At 53.4% G+C, this 15,387-nt stretch overlaps 3 protein-coding genes across 13 annotated transcripts in view; 2 read left to right on the top strand and 1 right to left on the bottom strand.

The window, feature by feature from the left end:
• Ccdc27 (coiled-coil domain containing 27) overlaps positions 1-4,606 on the top strand; it is an 18,314-nt gene extending 13,708 nt beyond the window's left edge. For all 3 annotated transcript variants that reach the window (XM_031379658.1, XM_031379659.1, XM_031379657.1), the window contains 2 exons: positions 3,118-3,222; positions 4,394-4,606. In XM_031379658.1, coding sequence (XP_031235518.1) covers positions 3,118-3,222; positions 4,394-4,516 — 228 coding nt within the window. In that variant the 3' untranslated portion in view covers positions 4,517-4,606. The remainder of the gene's footprint in view (positions 1-3,117; positions 3,223-4,393) is intronic.
• A 112-nt stretch (positions 4,607-4,718) lies between these two features.
• On the top strand, positions 4,719-8,592 carry Smim1 (small integral membrane protein 1 (Vel blood group)). Of its 8 annotated transcripts, none has more exons than XM_031379669.1 (4): positions 5,191-5,382; positions 6,039-6,089; positions 7,771-7,975; positions 8,226-8,592. In XM_031379669.1, the coding sequence occupies exons 3-4, from the start codon at positions 7,866-7,868 to the stop codon at positions 8,350-8,352; spliced, it is 237 nt and encodes a 78-aa protein (XP_031235529.1). In that variant the 5' UTR covers positions 5,191-5,382; positions 6,039-6,089; positions 7,771-7,865; the 3' UTR covers positions 8,353-8,592. The 8 variants fall into 8 exon arrangements, with proteins under 8 accessions (XP_031235524.1, XP_031235529.1, XP_031235530.1 ...); XM_031379663.1 differs by having other exon boundaries at positions 5,316-5,382; positions 7,767-7,975; XM_031379668.1 differs by having other exon boundaries at positions 5,336-5,382; positions 7,840-7,975.
• A 1,584-nt stretch (positions 8,593-10,176) lies between these two features.
• The window catches only part of Lrrc47 (leucine rich repeat containing 47), a 16,179-nt gene continuing 10,968 nt past the window's right edge, over positions 10,177-15,387 (bottom strand). The window contains exons 4-9 of one of the 2 annotated variants that reach the window (XM_031379660.1): positions 15,142-15,364; positions 13,743-13,859; positions 12,794-12,909; positions 12,259-12,361; positions 11,794-11,883; positions 10,177-11,643 (exon numbers count right to left, since the gene is read on the bottom strand). In XM_031379660.1, the coding sequence (XP_031235520.1) occupies positions 11,398-11,643; positions 11,794-11,883; positions 12,259-12,361; positions 12,794-12,909; positions 13,743-13,859; positions 15,142-15,364 (895 nt within the window). In that variant the 3' untranslated portion in view covers positions 10,177-11,397. The remainder of the gene's footprint in view (positions 11,644-11,793; positions 11,884-12,258; positions 12,362-12,793; positions 12,910-13,742; positions 13,860-15,141; positions 15,365-15,387) is intronic. The other variant, XM_031379661.1, reaches the window with a different exon arrangement.

Genomic DNA, 15,387 nt, shown 5'->3' with positions numbered 1-15,387 from the left:
TGTGATCCTGTGATTCTGGGATCCTGGGATCCTGGGCTTGTTAGATCACCTGGGAATGTGGCTTTCTCCATGTGTTGTGGGACTGGCTGCAGAGCTTGTGCCCAAGGTCTGCTCAGAACACTAAACCAGACAGACTGGAAGGAACCAGAGTCACTGGGCTGGCGGAGTTCCTGTGTGCCTAGTCCTGCTGGTCCCAGTTACTCCCAGTGTTGGGACAGATGTTGGTTCCTGCTCACCTCTGATCCTGGGTGTGTCAGAGCGCCTGGGAGTGGAGCTTCCTCTGGGTTTTGTGGAACTGGCTGCGGAGCATGTGCCCAAGGTCTACTCTGAGCACTTTTCTTTTATACCTTGCCTTGGTCATAGTCTTTTTGCCGCAACAGTAAAAGTAACTAGACAGACTCGAACTCAGGTCCTCTGCAGGAGTATGACAAGCTCTTAACTGCTGAGCCACCTTGCCTGTTACAGTCTACCATAGAGTGTTTGGCTGGCTTGATCTTGTGCATGTGACCATGGCTGCCATGCGTTCGCATACGGAATGCTGTTCCCACCCAGAGGAATGTTTCTCAGCTCTCCTCCTTGTCTTCTGACTCCTACATCCCTTCCTCCTCAATTGTCCCCTGAACCCTAAGGGCGGAGGAGATATTCTTGTCATCGAAGCTAGAGGGGGGTGCTGGAGCAGAGAGGACAGAGAACCCAGACCTGCCTACAGGTGAACTGGGCCCAGATCTTGCTGTCTTGAGCTGCGGCAGAGCCCCAAGCCCAGATCTTGCTGTCTTGAGCTGAGGCAGAGCCCCAAGCCCAGCACAGAGAAGTGTTAATGAGGGACTTGGGCTGGGTGAGAAACACAGTTCAGAGCTGATCTCATTCAGAGTCCGGAATGAAGCTAAAGGGGAAGAAGGTTGCATGCATGCAGCTACATTTAGACAGAGCTCTCCCTCTCACCCACCCATGTACCAGGCCTTAATCCAGCCCTGTCCTCTGTCCTTTTCTGGTCATCCCTCCTGACCAGCTGGGGTCTGTTAGGAAACTGCTTCTGGTTCCATTGTGGTCCTAGGTACAGCACTGGCCTAGAGAAGGTGTGTCATGTGTCACTTGCCAGTGTGTGTGGACTTGGTAGAGACTGTAATGTTGGGTTGATAAAATTCTGAGCCAATGGTCTGCAGGACACAGTACTGATAGGCGAGGCTCCTGTGGGGAGGGAAACTGAGGCTGGATACCCCAGGTGACTGCTACCTCCTGACCAGAGGCAACAATTCAGTAACAAAGACTGATCCTGCAGTGCTCTGGGTTCCTTGGGAACCCTGCATGGTGCTTGACATGGAGTGGGTACCCGAGAAAACCTGGAAGGACAGTGAAGGCAAGCAATCCAGAGTTCCAGGTCAGCTTCAGCTACCCAGGGCACTCTGGATCAGCCCAGGCTACATCAGACCCTGCCTCCAGGGCCTGCAGAGATGGCTCAGGGGTTAAGGCTGCTCTTTCAGGTGACCCCAGTCCAGTTCTTAGCACCCACACAGTGGTACACAATCATCCGTCACTCCAGTTCCAGGGGACCCAACACCCTTTTCTGGCCTTAGACGGCACTAGCTTGTGGCACACAGACAGGCTGGCAACACTCTCATGGACATGTAATAAAAATAGATAAATTTTTCAAAAAAAGACCTTGTATAAACAGCAACATTAGAAGGAAGGAAGACCCCTTCACTTGACTCTGCTGAGTTGGTGGCCTAGGAAATAGCCATGTATGAAGCCTTAGGCGATCTAAGTGCTCTCCGGCTTCCCTTGGGTGTTTCCGGTTTCAGACACAGTGTGAGATACAGCTGATCTTGTATCCATGTTCTTGTATCAGACAGAGATGGTCCCTGTCTGAGGAATACTGGGGTGCAGGTTGGAAGATTTTACTCCTGAACATGTGATTAGCTTACCCTTGGATGCTGGCTGCATGACCAAACCTAAGCTCAAGGATGTTGACAAGTCCCAAAGCCTAAACCGCCCGCAGGATGACCCCTAGAGTGACCCCTAGGAGCTGGTTCACAGCGTGAGTGCCTCGTCCCGGGAGGCCAGGAGGATGTATCACATGCCCACAGGCAGGGTTCACAGCACTCAGAACCACACACCTACTTTCTGGAGGATGTCCTGGTTGGCCAGGAGGAAGGTGCTGACTCGGGAGGAGAAAGCAGGTTTTAGGGGTCCTGGACACTCTGTACCATTTTTGATTAGATTTGGTTTCTAATGTTTTGATATCACAGGTGAGACCTAGGACCTTGTGCATGCTAAGCAAGTGCTCTACCAGAATGGAATCCAGTTCTTATTTTATTTTAAAATTTGTATTACATGTTTCCTCCCTCTCTGTCTCTCCATCTCTCTGTGTCTATCTCTCTTTCTCCTCCTTTCTCTTGTGTATATGCACACTTGAGCATGTGGATGTGTGTAGGTCAGAGGCTAATTTATAAGGAGTTGGTTCCCTCCTTTGGTGCACAGACATAACAAGCAGGCAAAACTCCATATAAAACTAAGCAAAACAAACAAAAAAGAGGCAGAGGTCTTCAGTGGCATCTAGAAACTAAAGTTTAAACATTTATTTTGTGTATACCACTTTTATTTTTTAAAATATTTTTATTTATATGTATGTGAGTCTGTGTGTATGTGCCTTTGGAAGCTGGAAGATGGCATCAGATCTCCTGAAGCTGGAGATACATGCAGCAGTGAGTCCTGTTGGGTCCTAGGAACAGAACTCAGGTTCTCTGCAAGAGTAGCACGTGCTCTGAATCATGGAGCTGTCTCTCCAGCTGTGATGATATTTTAAAGCCATGTACAGGGCTGGGAATATATCTCGGTGGAGAGCTTCCCTCAGCATGTAAAAGGCCCTCATTTCCACTGTGTGTGTGTGTGTGTGTGTGTGTGTGTGTAGCACGTTGGTATGCTAAAGCTTTTGTGCTTCAGTGTGGGGCCACCCACGGAACTGGGGTCTGATCCAGAACATTCTAGCTCTTCGGCAAGTCCCATTTCCAGCCATGACACGCAAAAGCAAGAAATACTTTCCTGGCCTGCAGGCTTACTGTAGCAGGGCCAGGCATCATTCTTGGTAGCAGCGGGGGTGCCTTTCACCTTTGTTCACAGCTCGAGAAGCTAAGGAATAAGATCATTCAGGCTGTCTACAGTGTCAGCGGGACCAAGAACTTGTCCATGGAACTCTCTGATACCTACATCCTGGAATCCCTGCAGGTGAGGGGAGCTGAGCTGTGTCCACACTGCCCACTACCTGAGGCTGAGGGAAGAGGGAGGCCTGGGCTCAGTTTGGAAACCTAGCTCTCATCCTGCCTAGGCCTTCCATGCACTGTAACCCCAGGAGAGTCCTTTTTCCCTGGTCGACCAAGGAGACCAGGCTATCCCTGGGGATAGCTGTAGCGTGGAGTTGTAGAACCTGAGCCACAGCCTCATGGAGGAGGAGCACTCAGCTACCCCTAAGCCTTATCCCTGCCCGGGGAGAGGGACAGGCTGCCTGTATTCTGGAAGTTGTCTGCCCAGCTCAGCTTCCTTGGTGGAGCCTCTATAGAAGCTGCTGGGCACTGACTCCTCCCTCTTGGCCTCAGCCTCGCCAACTCCTATGGACCTAGAGCCCCCCAAAGCAGAAGCTTTAGACAGGTCTGGGGCTGTAGCAAAATTAATGAAGGCTTTGGTGATCATGGGCTGGACTAGTCATTAGCCCTTGTGGTTAATCCTAGGGCTGTGCATTTCTCTAAACTGTAGGGTTTTTAAAGGGATAGGCATGCCTACTCTGAAGGTACTGAGGTACCAGGCTGCTCTGGTTGGGGCCACATGTGACACAGGGTTGCATCTCACTAGCAGCCATTCTGTTCCCAAGGTCTAGGCCTTCTTTTATATTGCCCAACATGCTGGCATTTCCCTGTAGCTCATGGGGTGTGAGCTTGGGTCACTGCTACCTCTGAGGAGCAGGTTCCCAGGGACAGGCCTATGGGCTTGTGTCTGCTGGTGGGGAGGGAAGTAGGACAGGACAGAGTAGATGCCTGAAGTCCCATAACTCTTCTAGGAGTGAGGATAGAGCTGGGGAGGGACCAGATGGCCCTTCTGCAGGAGACCAGACAGCTTTCTGGTCTGTAGGCATCTAAGGTTCCCTTCAGTGCTGTGTTGACCAAAGGGATGGGTTTATAGTAAAGGTTAGGCATGAGCCTACCCCTGGGACGAGGGCATCATTTCCTTCCACCCTGCCTCCTGTGACATCACAGCCCTGGCAGGGACACTCGCTCCAGAGGCAGAGATCTCTGCCATCATTTTGATATGGGTTCGGTCTTGCCTGCTGCAGCAAGTCCTGGGGTGGGGTGGGAGACCTTGGTGCAAAGTGAGAGGCCACCCATTGACTATGTTTCTTGTCCAGAGGATCATCTCGGAGAGGAGTGACTTCTACAGCCAGCTGAAGCAGAAGGGCGTGAAGGTGCCCCCACTACAGCAGTCAGATGTCTCCCTGCCCACCAAGATCAAGAAGTTGCTGAACAAGTGATGCGGCATGCCCAGCTGAGGCCAGGGTCCTGCTGCCGAGGCCAGCCTATGTAGCTAGTTCTGTGATAGAGAATTAAACCTTAGAATTGGCCACCGGCTCATCTTCTCTGGTACCTATAGGGCCTCATTCTCTGCACCTGAACCACCCAGGTCGGGTCCCCTCCCACTGTTCCTTCCCCTGGGCCTGTCTGCAAGGAGAGCACACCTTCAGGCCCCTCTCCCAGACTTCATCTTGTGGAGGGCCAGAGGCTGGGTGCTCCCATCCCCCTTCAGATCCAAACTTCTGCTGGGGCCCCTCTGGAAGATGGAGAAAGGGTGGGAGGCAGGAGGTGGTAGAGCTGCTGAGGGCAGTTCTTCCCAGTCCTTGGGCTCCTGTTGTCTGTGGGTCATGAAGTCTGTACTACATGCTCTGCTCAGTAGAGAGCTCATCACCTGCTGGCTCTTCTTCCACATCTTGTGCACCCGATCTTCTGCTACTGCAGCTCCCCTGTAATGGGTGCCACCAGTTCAAAGAGGCCATCTCTGTCTCCATCTGAAGAGTACCCAGGTTCTATCTGGGACCACCGAGCTGAGTCTGAGCTCCAGTCCGACTCTGCGAGTCTGGGAAGGACCTGGCGCCCTCTGCAGGCCTCCGGGTTGGCTCGCAGGGTTCTGCAGCAGGCTGAGATAGTCCGAGGGGGTCCGCCCCTCCTCATCTAGACTCGACTTCCTTGGCGACTGCAGGCTTCCCAGGTTGGCCTTCCTCCCTCAGCCCCGCCCTTCAGACCCTGCACCCTCCCCGGCCTCGGCACCGCCCCCCCGTCACCCCAGGGGGCTGGAGACGCTTCCCTGGCGTGCGCGAGAGAGCGGCCCTAGCGAGAGGCACAGGTGAGTCGCACTCGGCAGAGGCCGCAGCGTCCCTCCGGGAAGTGGGTCTGGCAGCACGCCCCACCACTCCGATGTCCTCCGGGGCCAGAGCTTCCCTGGCCGGAGAATTCCGCAGCGGGAAGGGCTAGGGAAGCCTAACCACCCAGGGCTGTTAGGCCCGGAACTTCCGGCTCAGCTCTTGGGGGCCGGGATCATTCTTGGAGCTGTGAGATTCCCAGAGGGACCCTCACATTCAAATCCCGGGAGCGACGACCCCACACACCACCAAGAGATGAACTTGATGCAATCTGCAAGAGGCTTTTTATTCCAGCTACCTGGGGCGAGACTCATATCCCTTGCAGGGGTAGAGGAGTCTGGCCCCGAGCAAGGTCTTAGACAGCTTTTTATTCCTGTGCAGTTAGTTGCTGGGGCAAACGGGAAGACTGGGGTAGGGTCCAGGGGCAGGCTAGCCACCTGGCAATTGTTTTGGGCCAGGTTGTTTCTGGGTTCTCAGGAACTGGCCTCCCATTGTTTCTAGGTTCTGGGAGCCAGTCTCCCACTGAGTTTAACTAAGGGCTAAATTCCCACAGTACAGTTTGAAAACTTAATCTTACAGGGCCAGTTCCTTCCTTTCCTCTAGTTGACTGCTCCTCTCCCCCGCCGCTGTTTTATTTAAGGCTTGAGGCACCAACCTTACCTCACATCCTGGCTTGCCCTGCTGGAGAAAGGTAGGATCTACTGGCCAGACCCTGACAGCCTTCCTGAGCACCGGAGGCTTCAGCCCTACCACAACGCACCTTTGTAAGCTAGGGTCTCAGAGGTGCTCTGTGGGCAAACTGGTCTAAAGAGCAGCCGCATGTTGGATTCCCTACAGGGGACACTGTTTGAAGGGGCCTTGGAGGCCCTTCCTACTGTGTCTATGACAGAAGAGGGTGAATGAAGGAAGCCGAGACGAGCCTGGCCCAAGGAGCTCTCTGTTATCTGGTGGCCTGTCCAGCCAAAGATAGTCTGCAAATAACAGAACCCTACCCTCAGGCTTGAACAAACTGGGGAGACTCTCCTCATACCCCAAAGTCTACAAGTGGGCAGGTTTTGCTGTAGAGTTAGACACAGCCCTATCGGGGCGAGTGTTGCATGGATATCTAGACTGCATATGTGGGTGTAGCAGCTCCAGTCATCACATAGGCAGGAAAGAAGTGGCTACTCTTAATTTTGGGAAAGCAAAAGTTCCTTCCCCCCACATTCCATTGTAGCACTTTGCCCACAGCTGGTGACACGGTAAAGCGTGGACTGGGGTCTTTAACCTGTCTCAGCCTAATGTGGCTGCCATAGGAGGGACAGCCCTGTGCAAGCAGCTGGTGGATTCTTTCTGAAACACCTGACAGCCTACCCACACTCCAGCAACACTGTCACCTCAGGCTGTCAGTCAGAGGCTCCACCAGAAGACACCAGTGGCTGTTAAGATGGCGCCTGCCCTTCTTCCTCCCATTCGGCCGAGCATCCTGAGGTTCTGGAGACATTTCCTGCAGCCCAGTGGCCTGCTGTACGTTCATCAGGTCCACAGGGTAATGTAGGATGGCTGTATCCTAATTGCCCCAGCTGCTAGGGGACAGGGTGCCACAGGGGACACTGGCTACCCGGTACCTAATGTTATCAGTATCTTACAGCCTGTACTTCTAGTGTGTGCCCTGTTCCCTTTAGGTAAACACGAGGTAACAGGAGAGGTCAGAGGGTAAATGCCATGCTAGTGTCCAGTATAGGCCTGTTGGCAGTAGCAGGAGCAACCATGCATAGCAGTGATGTTACTGTGATTCTTCCCAACCCACTGTCTGTTCTTTTCCTGAAGTGGCTGGCCCTCAGGGAGTCAGGGACAGTTTGGTGCTAGGAATCTTTGCTCTGGGCACTCATTTATCTCTACTTCCTGCCCACCCACAACCCTCTGGAGCCCCTGTGCCCACAGAAGCCCTGCCTGACTCCTCTCAGAGGCAGCAGGTGGAGGCAGGGCTGAGGACAGCTGCTGCCTGGGCCTCCTGCTTGGCTGGCTGGGCTGGCCGTACCAGCCACCAGCCACTGCTCATCCCTCCCCTCGTCAGCCTCTCTGGAGAGCAGCTCCAAGCCTTATCTGTAGGGCAGAGGCGGAAGACGGTTATCGGGTTGTTGGCAGCTACACTTTCCTGGTCTCTGAGGGCTACACTGGCTGTCTCCCCTGATAAATGTCCTAGGAGGGAGAAGAGGCCCTCAGCCTTGTCAAGAGGCCCCAGTTGGAAATGGCTTACATTCCTGAGGGTCAGGGCTGGGCCACCACCCTGCCTCCCTGGGCTGGAATTCTTTCCTTATCAGGTTCTTCTGGTGTGACCCTGAGCTGGTTTCTGATTATCATGGCAAATCCCATCCCCTCCTTCCAGGCAGACCCTCCCCTAACAGCAGCTTCTGGCTTCTGTGTCTGGTCTGATACCTGCCTCATCTCCACTCTGAAAGTGGTAGCTCTACCCCAGGCCTACAGTATGCAGTCCCAGGAGAGTGGTGTTCACTACAGCAGGTGGGACAGCAGCAGCCGGGATGAAGTCAGCGTGACTGCCATGTCCAGCTCAGAGGAGGCCTCATGCTATAGGAGGTACAGTCCCGACAGGCCAGAGGCCCCCACTGTTCTGACTGGCTTTGTCCAAGCCCAGCGCTTGCCAGTCTGCCCACGTGCCCATGGTGCTGGGCATTACCTTTGAACAGACAGGTAACTCCCACCTCTAGCAGAGCACTCAGGTCTACCTCTGCCTGTCTTTTCCGGATCCAGCCCACTTCCCCACGCAAGCCCACGCAGGAACCTCCCTGTATCCCTGGCTTGGGCTCACTGGCTGTTCTCATTCTAGGATCTCCCAGAAGCTGTGCTCTGGCAAGCTGGGAATAGCCATGAAGGTGCTGGGTGGAGTGGCCCTCTTCTGGATCATCTTCATCTTGGGCTACATCACTGGCTACTACGTGCACAAGTGCAAATAAATGCTGCCCCACTTCCACCCCTGGGGATTCCCTCCCATGTACACAGGCCATTTGTACAGACACCCCTCCATACAGACCCCAGGGCATAGGATGATGCCAGTGTGCGCTGTCAACATGGCTCCCCTTCTCCAGCACACAGGGCAGACCACGACTGAAACCCCAGCCCAGGCAGCCACCAGAAGCACACAGGGTAGACCCAAGACTGAACCCCCAGCCCAGGCTGGAGACTAGGCTCAGCTCCAGCAGAGCAGCAGGGAACCTCCCCAGGCTGGGCTCTGTGCCCAGGGTGCCCAGATTCCTTTGGCCAATGCTAGATCTTTCCTAGCCTAGGCCCATCCCTAGCTGAGGTTGGGATGAGGGGTGGTTTGTGCAGAGGGGTACTTGGCAGCTCTCAGGGGTGAGCTTCTCCCTCTGAGCAGGGTTCCTGGTCCTTTCAGCCTTCTACATTCCTGGTTGTGCAGGGTGGGCCCTGAATAATGATTGTGGCTCCTATTTTTAACAGAGGACACAGACAGGGCCTCAGACCTTTCTGTGCAGGGCACAGAGGCTTACCACTTCAGAAATGTCCCTGAGAGAGGCTGGGTGCCCTACTGGCTGCCTCCCCACTGGCCCCCACTCCTTAAAGAGACTGTAGACAAATCATTGCTGAAGGAACAGTGGGTGACTTACTGTCTCCACTAGTGCTGCCCAGCCAGGCCTGACTTGTTCCAGGCCTGATCCTCCTCCACAGCTCCTCCGGTCTTGGAATGTGTCCCTCCTGGCTGGGCCTTCTCCCAAGAACACAGAGACCCAAGGGTCAGGATGTGGCTGAACTTGTTCCCTCCTTTCTGGACCGTGTGAGGACAAGGCCCTGAACAATTAAGAGTACTGCGGCTCGATGGGGACTTTGGACCCCTCTCCAGTGGTCTATGTAGAACTTCCCTGGACCACACCTTGTTCCCAGTATGCTGTGAAATGGTCCGAGGCTTGCAGGCTGTGGCTAGAAAAATGTGAGGTCTGCACCGACCTGAGAGGGTGGAGGGCACAGGGGCTGCTACTATCAGTGGCCAGAAAGCCCCATCCCTCTTGTCCTTAACCACACTGACAAATTTAGGGGCTTGGCAATCTGGCCAGCGAGGCTGGTATGGCTGGCCTCCTCATCCTAAGAGGCCCCTGGTTTGGACTGTCCTAAGCTTCAGTGGTCCTCTTGTGGGAGTTTCCAGTAGACGTACTCCAACTGGTCTGGACCCCAAGTCTAACAGACATCTCTGTTCCCACTCAGAGGCCCCAAATGAGGTAAGACAGTGGTGTGTTCTCCACCCCACCTCCCAGTCCTGAGCCACTGCAAGGCAGGCACTGAGAGGGAGTCCCAGCGAAGGACCCCTAGGGCCTAGTAGAGGCCCTGTCAAGAGATAGTCTTCAGAACAGGTATGTGGAGGGACATGGCAGATATACCTGAGCCAGGGACATGGGGTGCACTAGGGAGGAGGAGGAGAGTTCATGCAGAGGGCACCATGTGAAAGGAAAGGAAAGGAAAGGAAAGGAAAGGAAAGGGAGTGCTCTGAGTCCTCGGGCATCTTGTAGTCCTGTGCTCCCGGGCTGACAGTGGGAGGCAGGCATCTAGCCACATCCTGCACTCCAAACTGGGTCAGGTGCTCCCAGCCCACTCCTGGCCACTGTCCAGTAATCTTCCCGGAGCTGCTCAGTGACCCCCATGGTCACGGACACCCTGGTGGGGGTTCGGGCTGCTTTCCCAAGTATGATGTCTGCTACGCCTGAGGACTGGTGAACTGCCTGAGACACTGTCCAGGAGACGCGCGTGCTAAGGCTGCTGATGCAGACATGTTGTTACCAAGGGTTTTCATTAGTTTTATTAGAACAAAGAGGCATTCTGCTTGAATCTGTAAAAACAGTTCCAAAAATCTCAATGAATCTCACACCTGGGTTGTGTTGGAGGGAACAGCAGGAACTAGGGGGAGACAGGGTGGGCCCAGGGCAGCTCCACCCTAAACACTTAGTAGGTGAGTTCTTGCCACAGCCACTCAAAGGGACCTGTGAGCAGCAGTGTCTCATGGAGAACAGCTACCGGCTTTGTCCAAGGTCTGCCATGAGGGGCCTGGAGCTTCACTAGTTCTGACAGGTAAAGGCTCTCACAAAGCCTTAGAACAAACCCGGCAAACAACCCCAAACAGCTGTTCTCTTATAGAAGGTAGAAATTGTCCTTTGAGGTCAGAGACCACCAACAAGAGGGTGTCAGGTGGGAAGGCTGGGGGTCTGGTTCTCTTCTCAGCCAGATGGTAAGGCAAGGGGCTACCAGGTTCTTTGTGCAGCTGCTGGGTCCTTAGGACCAAGCACCCTGGCTCCAGGGATGGCAGCTGTGTGCTGGGTACAGATGCTAACACACACAGACAGGATGTGTGCAGCAGGACACGTCAACATGGAGCCTGCAGGGCCATGTGTGTGGCACAGCTTCCTCAGCTACTGACAGTACACAAACCAGCCTTCCCATCCACTCACAGGACTACACAGGCATGGGTAACTTCTGTGGCTAAGGCGCAGCTGTGCCAACAATGACCAGCACTCCAGTTCCAAGCACAGCTGTGGAAGGCAGATGCTGCCCTGGGAACATGGTAGCAGGACTGTGCCTGGAAACAAGCTCTATGATTACGCTCACAACATGATGTTCTCAACTGTCTTTGCACAGCTGATGTTAAAAAAAAAAATGCTATTAACATGTTGTAGAAAAATAAATACGGTTCAATAGAATGCCTGCCATTCAACCTGAATTTATCTGGCACAGTCAGCCAGGCTTAGTGTCTTTCCTAAGTTACTGGCCACATGATTCTGAACATTTCCAGCAGTTATTTGAGTGATCCATGAGGACAGTAGACAGGAGAATCACATTGGAGCTGTAATGATGACACGAACTCACATTACAATAGTCACCTGGACAAAAGCAGACACTTAAAACACCCAGAAAAACGGAGCAAAGAACAACCAGTTACACAGACATCTACAGCATACCTACAGGAGCCACAGGTGGGCTGAGTGATGCAGCCTGGCCTGTCAGCGAACCACAGTCACATGGGGAGGGAGGGTGATCAGATCGGCCTTGGATGGGTACACCACCTTCAAGCTCCCTTCCAGGTCCACCACTCGGACCTGCTCCACCACCAGGGGGCACTGTCCATCCTTCCCAGTGCTCAGATTCATGTTGGGATCAGAAAGCCTACAGCTAGCATCAGCTTCTGTACCCGAGAGCATGCCTTCCTCTTTACTTTCTGATGTGCTTTTGCTCAGTTCTGCCATTCTCTGCAAATGAAAACAACCTTTTTAACAGAGAGAAGTGGCCAAGGAAGTCACACTGTGGTAACCTACAGAGCAAGCAGACAACAGCTATGTAAAGGGTGGGAATGCCAAGGTGGCCCCCAGGGCCAGTCTAGGGCTGGGACCCTCGCTCACCAGGATGAGGTTGTCCATGATGTCCTTACAGAGCTGCAGGCTAGTGGCACTCGTTACTTCCAGGAACAAGTTGCAGGTTGTTTTCTTAATCTTAAGAATTGGATTTCAGAAGAGAATAGTTATTGGTATTGGGCTGCCAGCTGCTCAACATATTCAGAAGAATCTATAAGCAGAGCTACAGAAGGCTGGAGGTGCAGCCTGCCTGCCTTGGATGCATGAAGCCTTGGATTAAATCCCAGCAATGCATACACCAGGCACAGTGGTGCATGCCTGCATCCTAGCTTTAGAGAAGCGGAGACATGAGGGTCAGAAGCTCAAAGTAATTATTAGCTTATAAAAACCTCTCTCAAAACCAAGAACATGTAGCAAAAGGCCCCAGCCCTCCTCTCTGCACGTCTATCATAAGCAGGCTACCAGGTGGTGGGCCTAGAGGACATGCGCAAACTTCAGACTCCACCTGCCTACCTTTGTCTTCTCACTGTTTGTTATAGGAGGGAAAGAAATCACGTCTCCCTCTGCATCCACAATACAGGGGTAGTTCTCCTTCCCATCCAGGAGGTGAAGGTACCTGTGTGGGAGGGACCCAGGCAGGGGTGAGCCAGTGGGTAAGCGGAACAGAGGCAAAACTGCAGACGAACCAGGCACAACATCAAAGCCCAGTGTACAACCATGTAACCATGTGATACCAGAGCTGCCTCAGCCTGCATCTTCACCTGCCCAGAGATCCTGGAGGTGAAGCTGGACAGAGGCCTTAAGTCTGACAACCCTGACCCTACCATGGAGAGCCTGACGATTGCCAGGAGCAGAACACCCCTCCCCTGGAACAGGACACTGCCTGCTCCCCACCCCCAATGGAGCCTAGTCCTTTCAGTCTTGGAAGGAAGCCCGGGGAGATTCCCTCCCCATCAGGTTGTTTTTGAGCTTCTTCTGGCAGCTGTAGGAGCTGGCTGAGGTCCAGCTGACATGGGGGCAGCATGCTGACCCATGTGCCAACACCGACCTGTGCAGCCCTGAGACGCTCTGCCTCTTCTTCTGCTTTCTCTGTTCCTCGGCCTCCAGCTGCAGCTGCCGCACCAGCTCCTTGGCCTTGGCCTCCTTCCGTCCCAAGGGTACAATCTGTAGGAGCAGCGCCTACAGTTCATCCTGCAGCTGAGACCAGCTTTGACCATGAGGGATGCTGCGCACCTCCCTCTACTGGAGTGGGTCACCAACTCTCCAGATCTGCAGGAGCCTGAGGCCCATCACATGTAACACACTGGCTGGCTACACTCCAGAGACTCCTCTGGAGATCTAGTGGTTAACACTCCAAGTGCCTAGCTGAGCTTCACTTTAAATCTAGCTCAAAAAAACAAAACAAAACAAAAACAAAAACAAAAACAAAAAAACTCAGCAACAACCAACTGTTTCTAAGAACCGCAATTGCTGAGATGGCCGATGGAGAGATAGGATTTAGCTGCATGAGCTAGTTGATTCAGGCATGCATCTGACACCTGAGTCCCTTTACCCTGGGTCTCTAAGCCAAATCTAAGTTTGGAAGCCAACAGCCTGGAGCAGCACCCTTATGAGTCAGCTCACACTACAGGTGTTCTGTAAGTGGGACATAAACCAAAACCATTGGTTAAAAGTTGGTGAGCTAATCCCAGCACTGAGAGGAATGGGGAGGGAGGTGGGAGGCAGAACAGCAATCTCTGAGTTCAAGTCCAGTACAGACAGGACTACAGAGTGAGGCCTCATCACATAGAAGTTGAGGAATAAGGGAAGCACCTTTCAAACCCGTCCCTGACAATGGGCATTTGCACAGCTATGCACTGGGCCCCAGAAAGAAGCAGAAACTACGTCCTGTATGCATTTGCTGTTAAATACCAGGTAAGCTTCCCAGGCCCAACCCCATCCTGTGAGTCTGCTAAAGCAAAGTGCAGTGTAGACAGAAGAGGCAGAGCAGCTGGCACCTTTAGGTCCTCAGGTGGCCGGGCTGCATACAGCAGGGGTCCACGCACAGCCTGGAGGTCGTGGGTCGCGATGGTCGCTGCTGTCCTCTTCTCGCAGAGCTCATCGTGGAGCTTTGTCTACAGAGGAGAGCACAGCAGGGGCTTCAGGGTTCCTGCTGTCCAGGGAGGCACCTTTATGGAAGCCATGGGCTTCAGTCTGCAAGCTCACCACAACAAAAGTAGCACCATCTGTCTCCCAACCATGTATTTTTCTGGTCACTAGCAGCTTTTCTCTTCTCTTTAGTTCTAGAACATGGCACTTACATTTTAAAGAACTTTTATTTTAACCTGTTACTTCATCTACAAGGCAGGCTGCAGGTCTGTAGCTAAGTTAAGCATGGCTGGGGGGCAGGGCACTACTGGCTTCCTCCCTGAGCTGCTGAGGGAGGTCTCACACAGCAACTCTGGTCTTGCTGGCATAGGCTGTACCTGTCTCTGCTAGGCACAAATGCAAAGATGTGCTTCTAATGGGAGTCAGATGCCGACCGAGGCAGGCGCCTTAGGGAGTGGTCCAGCCAGTGGTCCATGAGCTAATGACACAAGGTGACTCTACTCATCCTCATCACCACCATCCTTCATTACCTCTTCTTTTGTTGTTGTTTTGGTTTTTCAAGGGTTTCTGTGTCCTGAAACTACCTCTGTAGACCAAGCTGGTCTTGAATTAAGAGAGATCCTCCTGTCCCTGCCTCCCAGTGCCACCATTGCCTGGCTATTGTTATTTTGGAGATAAACTCTCTCTATGTAGCCTAGAACTTGCTATGTAGACTAGGCTGGCCTCAAACTCCCAGAGATCTGTCTGTCTCTGCTGGATTAAAGGTGCGTACTACCATGCTTGGAAAGAGGAGACAATTTTAACATGGTCTGCAGAAATTAGCAATGTCCCCTAATATCAAACATCATCAATACATTTATGTCCCAACTATGGCAACATGTGAAAGTGTGTGGAGGAACCACAGCCCAGCAGATACTTGACAAGGGTGTGCTCTGGGTACCAAGCATCTACGAAGAACAGGCAATGGAACCTCTTCACCCTCAACTAGGGAAACTGAGCATAGAAACCACCTTTGCCTCCTGGCCCCAATGGTATACCCAGCATGCGGCACCCACCAAGTCAGTCTGCTGCATGCATGCCCACCCCAGCATGTGGCACCCACCAAGTCAGTCTGCTGCATGCATTCCCACCCCAGCATGCGGCACCCACCAAGTCAGCCTGCTGCATGCATGCCCACCCCAGCATGCGGCACCCACCAAGTCAGTCTGCTGCATGCATTCCCACCCCAGCATGCGGCACCCACCAAGTCAGCCTGCTGTATGCATGCCCACCCCAGCATGCAGCCAAGTCTGCCTGCTGAGTGCCCACCTGGGAGTTGAGAAAGCGACGGAGTGCATTTCCTGGCTGCAGGTCCATGCCTCTCACAACAGCCCCCACGATGTATGGGCGCACATCCCTGACCTCCGGGCTCACCCTGACTGTCAGAGGCGTGGGGTTCTCAGAGACATGCAAGACCTTGAGCATCAGTCTGGCTGAGTCTGCTACGTCCTCCTCTCCCTCCCCACTTTCCCGACGCTGTTTCCGCTCCCGCCTCTTCTTTCTGTCCTCCTTCTC

The sequence above is a fragment of the Mastomys coucha genome, unplaced genomic scaffold (genome assembly GCF_008632895.1).
Source record: "Mastomys coucha isolate ucsf_1 unplaced genomic scaffold, UCSF_Mcou_1 pScaffold18, whole genome shotgun sequence".
Taxonomy (NCBI): domain Eukaryota; kingdom Metazoa; phylum Chordata; class Mammalia; order Rodentia; family Muridae; genus Mastomys; species Mastomys coucha.
The sequence above is the reverse complement of the archived record's forward strand: the minus strand, read 5'-3'. Positions and strand labels throughout refer to the sequence as shown.